Source organism: Silurus meridionalis, chromosome 23 (genome assembly GCF_014805685.1).
Source record: "Silurus meridionalis isolate SWU-2019-XX chromosome 23, ASM1480568v1, whole genome shotgun sequence".
Lineage (NCBI taxonomy): Eukaryota > Metazoa > Chordata > Actinopteri > Siluriformes > Siluridae > Silurus > Silurus meridionalis.
Genome location: NC_060906.1, coordinates 26,259,126 through 26,269,125, shown reverse-complemented (window position 1 = coordinate 26,269,125; position 10,000 = coordinate 26,259,126). Strand labels below are relative to the sequence as shown.

Here is a 10,000-nt window from a genome sequence, read left to right as displayed (position 1 = left end):
GAGTGAAGCACATGTTAGCGAAGGTTTCAGACCGACTTCAGTGTGAGATCCAATCTGAAGGTGTCTCGGTGGTGCACTCAGACTTCCCGCTGATCCGACTGTGCGTTCTCTCCGTATTTATGCTCTGTGGTATTTTTCTACAGTGGAGATGAAGTCATGATGATGTTCTGTGGTTGATATGAAGCTTGCTGCTTTTTTACAGGGGGTGGAGTCAGACCTGAGTTAGCTCCACCTACCAGGGTGGACTCAAAACTAGCATCCAGGGGTGGAGACATCGTTCAGGACGCAAAAATGTGTTATAACTCCAGGATCCAGATCGTCTCATAGATTAGAGTTATGGGCGGGTCATGTCAGGTCTAGCTCCACCCACTGCAATTTAGTTCTATTAATTTTTATTTATTTATTTTTGGAAGAAAATAGTTTTTTGGATTTTGGACCTTGTGATTTGATACAGTGTGTGTGTGTGTGTGTGTGTGTGTGTGTGTGTGTGTGTGTGTGTGTGTGTGTGTGTGTGAAAAGCTTTAAAGCACAGAGAAGGTTGGAGAGACATGCTAACTGTACACAGATTTTGAGAGTGGACTTTTGGTTTATCCCCAGCTGTATATTTTGTTCAGTATATCAGTGATGGATGAGACTGACTGCAGAGAGCCTTAAATCCTAACGCTTCTGACTGTGGAATAACTCCAAACCGCCAAACGCTAGCAATAAAACGAAGAGGCTGCTAGTTAACTGGTAAATTAGCATTTAGCATATGAGATTAGCTTTAAGTCCTAACACACACACACCACTCACAGTGCAGTATACGAGTGTGTACTCAGTATATGAGTGTGCTCTAGCGTTTGTGACAGAGCTCTAACAGGTTTCAGAGCCACGCCTCCTGCTCCTCTGATTGGTTGATGTACAGGTTTATTTTGGTGTTCTGAGATTGTGATTGGGTTCTTCTCTCGGTGTTTCAGCTCCTCTACCTCACTGATGCTTCCTCTTTCTGTTCCTCTGTAATCAGACCCACGTCATGCATGAGCCTCCTTTTTCTCCTCCTTCTTCTCTTCTACTCTACTGTTTACCTTCTAATAAAGCACAATTAACACCACTCTCTCTCCCCCTCTCTCTCTCTTTCTCTCTCTGTAGTGGAGTTTAGTATTATGGGATGTCACTGCAGATGCACTATCACAATTATTGTATTAATATTCAGTGTTTCTTACAGATCTCTAGTCATGCCCACTTACACACACAGCCACCAGGGGGTGCTGATCACACTGTTGTTTGAGTGGTCATCACTCACAAAGCAGCATATGGAACCTCCAGAACTGATGGACCTGATGGAAAATATTGACACCTCTATCTGTAGAAACCTTTCTGGTGACGTTATGAAAGATGTTCTGGAAGATGTTCTGAGAGATGTTCTGGGAGATGGTTCAAGTAAAAAAATGGATACAAGTTTATTAACCAGTTTATTTCTAATATTTAAACAGATTTACTAATAATTCACGATTTTTAGAAACACAAAAACATCAATTAACATATTCAAGCAGAGAGATTCAGCTCAGCTCTTCATCCCAACCATGGTCTCACTCAGGTCCCACAGTCGCTTTGCTGTGCCATCGTCCAGGGCGCTAGGCAGGAGAACTTCCTCATGACAGTTACTGAAGAACTTTCCAGTCACGTTGGCCACATCGGGAGAACTTGCGAGGAACACTGGTGTCTCAGCGCCCTCGTCTGGACTCTTAAAGAACAGCCATGACACCAGAAAGAAGAGGGGTTTCAGCAGAAGGGGGACATGGACATGGCGTCCCAGGTTGGTTCTGACCATTCCGGGGGAGAGGGAGTTCACGGTCACGCCCTGCCCCTCCAGTCTCCTCGCTAACTCACGTACGAACAGCAGGTTAGCGAGTTTACTCTGACTATAGCAGAAGGCGGGGTCGTACTCATTCTCGCTGTTGACATCGTCAAATCGGATGCTGCCATATTTGTAAAGTTTGGAGGAAACAACGAGGATGCGACTTGGAGCGGAACGTACCATCAGCTCTGTCAGCAGGTGTGTCAATAGGAAGTGAGACAGATGGTTCACACAAAACTGCATCTCAAAGCCGTCCTCAGTTTTCGTGTACGGGCAGCGGAACACACCTGCGTTATTAATCAACACGTCTAGCTTCAGCTCCTCCTACACACACACACACACACACACACACACACAGATAATTATTCAGATTTCCAGGCATCCAAACACACCCTATCAGAAAGGCAGAATGAGTGGGAGTGGGCGGGGCCAGAGATCAGTGCTGATCACATTCTGTTCAAATCTACAGCACTGTAATACACACAACACACTGCACTAAATACACATCAACACACTGCACTAAATACACACCAACACACTGCATTAAATACACACCAACACACTGCACTTAATACACACCAACACACTGCATTAATACACACCAACACACTGCATTAAATACACACCAACACACTGCACTAAATACACACCAACACACTGCATTAAATACACACCAACACACTGCACTTAATACACACCAACACACTGCACTAAATACACACCAACACACTGCATTAAATACACACCAACACACTGCACTAAATACACACAACACACTGCATTAAATACACACCAACACACTGCATTAAATACACACCAACACACTGCATTAAATACACCAACACACTGCACTAAATACACACCAACACACTGCATTAAATACACACCAACACACTGCATTAAATACACACCAACACACTGCACTAAATACACACCAACACACTGCACTAAATACACACCAACACACTGCATTAAATACACACCAACACACTGCACTAAATACACACCAACACACTGCATTAAATACACACCAACACACTGCACTAAATACACACAAACACACTGCATTAAATACACACCAACACACTGCATTAAAGGACAAGCTCCACCCACTGCTATGGAGAACACACTCAAATGGAAAATGGTGCACAACACTGTTACTAGGCAACTGGGAAACATAAAAGCATTCACCATGATCCTGTGTGATGTGGGTGTAAGAAACAGACACAGAGATTAGGACAGAGACAAAACAGGCACATAGTTGGGGACAGAGACAGAGATGGGGACAGGGACATAGACAGTGACTGAGATACATCATGAGCTCTTGGAACATCTACACTGGCGATCAAAATTAGAGAACAATTTATAAACAATTGAACAATTCTGAAATAATGTGATCTTCACTGCTCAACAGTTGAAGGAGTTTTTGTCCTGTCTATACCATGCTACCAGAACACCTTTTCCACAAAATAACTAAGGCATTTAAAAAAAAACATTATTTTGCAGAAAACACACTGATCACAATTAGAGAACACTTTCAGATACCTCCCAGTTATTGGTGTTAATCTGTACCTGGTGCTAATTTCCTTGATTATCTGTAAACCCCTATTTAACTGGCAGCCTAACTTCCAGTTTCACTGACTCTGCAAGATGGTGGGCCGTTCTAAAGTGACTGAAAGCCTCCGGCAGCAGGTTGTCCAGATGAAGGCCAAAGGGATGACCCTATCAGCCATAGCAAGACAAGTTGGTCGTTCCAAATCTGTGATTTCAAGAATATTGAATCTTTACAACATCACAAACTCATTCAAGTCCACCAAGAAGGCTGGTCGTCCACGGAAGACAAATACAAGAGAGGACAGGATCCTGTGGAGGATCTCAATGGGCAATCGTTTCCACACTACAGCTGGAATCGCTCACCAGTTCAGCGCTGAACAGGGTAAGGATCTGTCTCATCTTACAGTGTCTCAACGTTTAAGAGCATTTGGACTGAAAGCCCACTCTGCAGTGACCAAACCTCTCATTAGCAGAAAGAATCAAAAGGCTAGACTAAGCATGTTGTGTGGACAGAGGAGAACTGGTCCAAAGTTCACTTCAGTGATGAAAGCAAGTTTGATTTATTTGGGTCCGATGGGAAACATTATGTTCGGCGACAAACTGGAGAAAGACTGAACCCAAAGTGTGTAAAGAAGTCAGTGAAAAGTGGAGGAGGAAGTGTCATGGTTTGGGGCATGTTTTCTGCAGCAGGAGTTGGGTCTCTTCTACAGCTACATGGCAGAGTGAATGCAAATGTTTATCAGAACCTTCTTTAACAACATATGGTTACTTCCCTGCCTTCATCACCCAATCAGCCCGCAGTGTTCATGCAGGACAACGCTCCATGTCACACAGCAAAACGGGTAAAGCAGTTCCTTGAAACTGAAAACATTGAAATAATGACATGGCCTGCCCAGAGTCCTGATCTCAACCCAATAGAGAACCTCTGGAAAATCCTTGGTGACAAAGTTATGGCCAAGAAACCCACTACAGTCACCGAACTGTGGAGGAGACTGGAAGAAGAGTGGACCAAAATCACACCAGAGCAGTGTGAGAGACTCGTGCTGTCCTGTGGCTGCAGATGTGCTGAAGTCATTCAGAGCAGAGGCCTGGACACTTCCTACTAATTGCTGACTGTTGTAACCTTCAGAAAATTTAGTTGTAATTTTTTCCATGCTACAGTCATTGTTGTTCTCTAATTTTGATCAGTGTGTTTTCTGCAAAATAATGTTTTTTTTAAATGCCTTAGTTATTTTGTGGAAAAGGTGTTCTGGTAGCATGGTATAGACAGGACAAAAACTCCTTCAACTGTTGAGCAGTGAAGATCACATTATTTCAGAATTGTTCAATTGTTTATAAATTGTATAATTTTGATCGCCAGTGTATATTCACCCCAGATGGGAAATACACAACACTTTATACTGATTCAGCTCAAAGTAAACACACACACACACACACACACACACACACACACACACACACACACACACAAACTCTCTCTCCCTCTCTCGCGCGTACGCGCACACAAACACACCTGGATGATCTCCAGGCAGAACGCGCGCACGGATCTCAGTGACGTCAGGTCCACGTGCTTGATAACCAGCTCCCCCTCCCCGTCTTCTGCGCATGCGCGGATCTCTGCGGCGGCGCGCTCAGCCCTGGCGCGGTCCCGACACGCCATGATGACTCGCGCGTGCATGCGGAAGAGCGCGGCCGCTGTGGCCTTACCAACGCCGCTGCTCGCTCCCGTCACGATCACCGTCTTCCCGCGCATGGATCCTGCGTAGAGGCGGACAGCAACCTGGGACCGGGAGCGCATTCTCCGGGCCATAAGGAGCACTCCTCCCGCTCCCAGCACCAGCGCTAACATCACCGCGGCCGCCATGACACCGCACCAACAGCGCATCAGACTACAGTACCCACAATGCCATGCGTACTCCACTTCCGCTACCCGCACTCTTAGAACGGAAGTCCCACCTTCCATTTGCTCACTGCTATATGTATATCGCTGTTAATGAGGGACATTGTCCTACAGCCGCTTCACACAAATACACAGGGACATAATATTTAATATAATATAGAATTTAATCCCACACAGCAGTCCTGTAATCCTCAGTCTGAGACTAGTGTGTGTGTGTGTGCTCTTTTCGGATTCTTCTTCTTCTTCGGCTGCTCCCATTAGGGGTCTCCACAGCGGATCATCCGTCTCCATACCACCCTGTCCTCTACATCTGCCTCTTTCACACCAACTACCTGCATGTCTTCCCCCACCACATCCATGAACCTCCTCCTTGGTCTTCCTCTTTTCCTCCTACCTGTTTGCTCCATCCTCAGCATTCTTCTACCAATATAATTCATGTCCCTCCTCTGCACATGTCCAAACCATCTCAATCTCACCTCCCTCACCTTGTCTCCAAATGTCCTACATGTGTTGTCTCTCTAATAAACTCATTTCTAATCTTGTCCATCCTCGTCACTCCCAACGAACATCTCAACATCTTCAGCTCTGCTACCTCCAGCTCCACCTCCTGTCTTTTACTCAATGCCACTGTCTCTAATCCATACATCATCTCAGGTCTCACCACAGTCCTATAAACTTTCCCTTTCATTCTTGCAGATACCCTACTATCACAAATCACTCCTGTCACTCTTCTCCACCCACTCCACCCTGCCTGCACTCGTTTCTTTACTTCTCTAACACACTCTCCATTACTTTGCACTGTTGACCCCAGGTACCTGAACTCCTCCACCTTCTCCTCTTCTCGCTGCACCCGCATCATTCCACTGCCCTCCCTCTCATTCACACACATGTACTCTGTCTTACTCCTACAGACTTTCATTCCCCTTCTCTCCAGCGTGTACCTCCACCTCTCCAGGCTCTTCTCGACCTGCTCCCTACTCTCACCACAAATCACAATATCATCCGCAAACATCATAGTCCAGGGAGACTCCTGTCTGACCTCGTCCGTTAACCTGTCCATCACCACTGCGAACAGGAAAGGGCTCAGGGCTGATCCTTGATGCAGTCCAACCTTCACCCTGAACCAGTCTTTCATACCTACTGCACACTTTACTGCCGTCACACTGTCCTCATACATTACATTTGCATTTACATTTACATTTGCGGCATTTGGCAGACGCCCTTATCCAGAGCGACTTACAACTGAGCAGGGGAGGGTTTTTAGGGCTTTTGCTCAAGGGCCCAGCAGTGGCAGCTTGGTGGTGGTGGGATTTGAACCTGTGATCTTCTGATCCAAAGCCACTGAGCTACCACCTCCCATGTCCTGCACATGTCCTGCACCACCCTCACATACTTCTCTGACACACCTGACTTCCTCATACAATACCACAACTCCTCTCTTCACCCTGTCGTACGCTTTCTCTAAATCCACAAATCCACAATGCAACTCCTTCTGTCCTCTATACTTCTCCATCAACATCCTCAAAGCAAATAAGGCATCTGTGGTGCTCTTCCTCTGCATGAAACCATACTGTTGCTCACAGATGGTCACCTCTTCTCTCAGCCTGGTTTCCACTACTCTTTCCCATAACTTAATGGTGTGACTGATCACCTTTATGCCCCTGTAGTTACTGCAGGTCTGCACATCTCCCTTATTCTTAAAGATCGGTACCAGCACACTCCTTCTCCATTCCTCAGGCATCCTCTCACCTTCCAGAATCCTGTTAAACAATCTGGTTAAAAACTCCACTGCCATCTCACCTAAACATCTCCACGCTTCTACCGGTATCTCATCTGGTCCAACCGACTTTCCACTCTTCATCCTCTTAATTGCTGCTCTCACTTCCTCCTTACTAATCCTATCTACATTCTGTTTCACCATCTCCACATCATCCAACCTTCTCTCTCTCTGATTTTCCTCATTCATCAGCTGCTCAAAATACTCCCTCCACCTTCTCAACACACTCTCCTCACTAGTCAACACATTTCCCTCTCCATCCTTTATTGCTCTAACTTGCAGCACATCCTTCCCGGCTCGCTGCCTGGCCAATCGGTACAAATCCTTTTCTCCTTCCTTAGTGTCCAACCTCTCCTACAGCTCCTCATATGCCTTTTCCTTGGCTTTCGCCACATCCCTTTTTACCTGCTGCCGCATCTCCTTGTACTCCTGCCTACTTTTCTCATCACTCTGTCGATCCCACTTCTGTTTTGCCAACCTCTTGCTCCTTATGCTCTCCTGCACTTCCTCATTCCACCACCACGTCTCCTTGTCTTGCTTTCTATTTCCAGATGTCACACCAAGTACTTTTCTAGCTGCCTCCTCATCACTCCTGCAGTAGTTCCACAATCATCCAGCACCTCTTCACCACCACCGAGCCTCTGTCTGACCTCTTCCCTGAACCTCACACTACACTCTTCCTCCTTCAGTTTCCACCATCTTATTCTTCTTTCAGTCCTCACTCTCCTCCTCTTCTTCTTCACCTCCAAAACTATCCTACAGACCACCATCTAATGCTGTCTAGCTACACTGTCCCCTGCCAACACCTTACAGTCTCCAATCTCCTTCAGGTTGCATCTCCTGCATAGCACATAGTCCACCTGTGTGCACCTCCAATGTTCCTGGCCGTACTCCCTTTCCACTTGGTCTCCTGAACACACAACATCTCTACCTTTCTCCTCTCCATCATATCAGCTCCCCTCTCTCCCTTTACCCGTCATAGTACCAACATTTAAAGTACCAACCAGAACCTCCACTCTCCTCCACTTCTCCTTTCCCTGCTGTCTCTGTAGACGTCTTCCTCCTCTCCTTCAGACAACAGTAGCCCAATTTCCACTGGTACCCTGTCAGCTAACGATACCTGTGGTGGTCGTTGGTAACCCGGGCCTCGACCGATCCGGTATGAAATTCTCATTTGTGATCCGCATATTTGATTTGGCACGTTTTACGCTGGATTCCCTTTCTAACGTAACCCTCCCCATTTACCCGGGCTTGGGTAATGCCCAAGCATCCATAATGGCTGGGTTTTATTATTATTATTATTATTATTATTATTATTATTATTATTATTTCGGCTTCTCCCATTAGGGGGCGCCAAAGCGGATCATCTGTCTCCTTTAAACCAACTACCTGCATGTCTTCCCTCACCACATCCATAAACCTCCTCCTTGATCTTCCTCTTTTCCTCCTTCCTGGTGTCTCCATCCTCAGCATTCTCCTACTGATATACCCCATATCCCTCCTCTGCACATGTCCAAACCATCTCAATCACACCTCCCTCACCTTGTCGCCAAAACATCCTACATGCGCTGTCCCTCTAATAATCTCATTTCTAATCCTGTCCATCATCGTCACTCCCAATGAACATCTCAACATCTTCAGCTCTGCTACCTCCAGCTCCACCTCCTGTCTTTTACTCAATGCCACTGTCTCTAATCCATACAACATCTCAGGTCTCACCACAGTCCTATACACTTTCCCTTTCACTCTCACAGATACTCTTCTATCACAAATTATTATTATTATAATTTTAATTATTATTGTTGTTATTATTTTTGTCATGTGTTCTCATCTGCCTGAAGAACCACAGTAAGAACCATAGTCTTTATGTCAGGTTTCAGATAGAAAGTGGAGCTCCACAATCAGAAGTTCTTGGAAATGGTGAAAATGAATCCTGTTTCCAAAACCTGCAGCTGAAGGTTATAATTTATTTAATTTATTAGGTTTGTTCCATTGAGAAGAGTACTGACTCATAACGGTCCACATCACACACACACACACACACACACACACACACACAAAACACTGTTTATAAATACTTTCACATTACATAACAATACTGTAATTAGTGTTCATTCATCTAAACACTACAACATACATCAAAGTGTAAACTGTGTGTGTGTGTGTGTGTGTGTGTGTCTGTGTGTATGTGTGTGGTTGATTCACGGATGAGACCCAGTGTTTGGTTCTTCATAGTTGTAGCTGCCCATCCCTCCAGTGTTCACACCTAAACACACACAAACACACACCTGAAATACAACCTGTATAACATCTGGGATGTGTGTGTGTTTCTGCTTATAAATATATAAAACTCTGTGTGTGTGTGTGTGTGTGTGTGTGTGTGTGTATACCTTTAGGGCCAAACAGCACAGCGTAGCAGGGTTTATGGCAGTACGGCTGGCTATCATGCTGAAACACAACAAAACTGAGTGATGAATTACAGCATGATGACATCATCTGGTCATGTGGTCACTTTAATTCAATTCAATTAGTTTTTAATTGTTTTGTGCTTTTAACAAATGATCATTGTCTCAAAGAAGCTTTACACAGATAATGTGGTGATAAAAATGAATAAGATGTTCTTTATTATGTGATCATGTGGTCATGGCAAATCAAATCAAATTTAATTTGTCACATACACATACATACAGAGTACGACATGCAGTGAAATGCTTATTATGACGGTCCGGCATGAGGGAAGGAGATGGAGAGAAAAATAAACCAAGAAAAAGAAGGCAGATAAATAAAGTATAAACCATAAAAAAATAAATAATAATTATATATATATAAATATATATGAGAAAAATAGTATATACAAGGTCTCTCTCTCTCTCTCTCTCTCTCTCTCTCTCTCTCTCTCTCTCTCTGTCTGTCTGTCGAGTTAAACATGCTC

At 44.8% G+C, this 10,000-nt stretch overlaps 3 protein-coding genes across 7 annotated transcripts in view; 1 reads left to right on the top strand and 2 right to left on the bottom strand.

Moving 5' to 3' along the window:
* The window catches only part of si:dkey-174m14.3 (uncharacterized protein LOC563117 homolog), a 30,851-nt gene that overhangs the window by 17,833 nt on the left and 3,018 nt on the right, over window positions 1–10,000 (top strand). For 3 of the 4 annotated variants that reach the window (XM_046836417.1, XM_046836415.1, XM_046836416.1), the window contains one exon: window positions 1–330. This exon is cut by the window's left edge and continues 2,201 nt beyond it. The exons of the other annotated variant lie outside the window; for it this stretch is intronic. The gene's annotated coding sequence lies outside the window, so the exon portion shown is untranslated. Of the gene's footprint in view, window positions 331–10,000 lie in introns of those variants that run through there. 4 annotated transcript variants of the gene reach the window in all.
* rdh14b (retinol dehydrogenase 14b) lies at window positions 1,435–5,541 on the bottom strand. Its single transcript, XM_046836423.1, has 2 exons — window positions 4,905–5,541; window positions 1,435–2,161 (listed from the first exon to the last, which is right to left on the bottom strand). Exons 1-2 carry the CDS (start codon window positions 5,352–5,354, stop codon window positions 1,544–1,546), a joined length of 1,068 nt encoding a protein of 355 aa, XP_046692379.1. The 5' UTR covers window positions 5,355–5,541; the 3' UTR covers window positions 1,435–1,543.
* The window catches only part of crip2l (cysteine-rich protein 2-like), a 12,179-nt gene continuing 11,200 nt past the window's right edge, over window positions 9,022–10,000 (bottom strand). For both annotated transcript variants that reach the window (XM_046836436.1, XM_046836435.1), the window contains exons 7-8: window positions 9,459–9,516; window positions 9,022–9,334 (exon numbers count right to left, since the gene is read on the bottom strand). In XM_046836436.1, coding sequence (XP_046692392.1) covers window positions 9,329–9,334; window positions 9,459–9,516 — 64 coding nt within the window. In that variant the 3' untranslated portion in view covers window positions 9,022–9,328. The remainder of the gene's footprint in view (window positions 9,335–9,458; window positions 9,517–10,000) is intronic.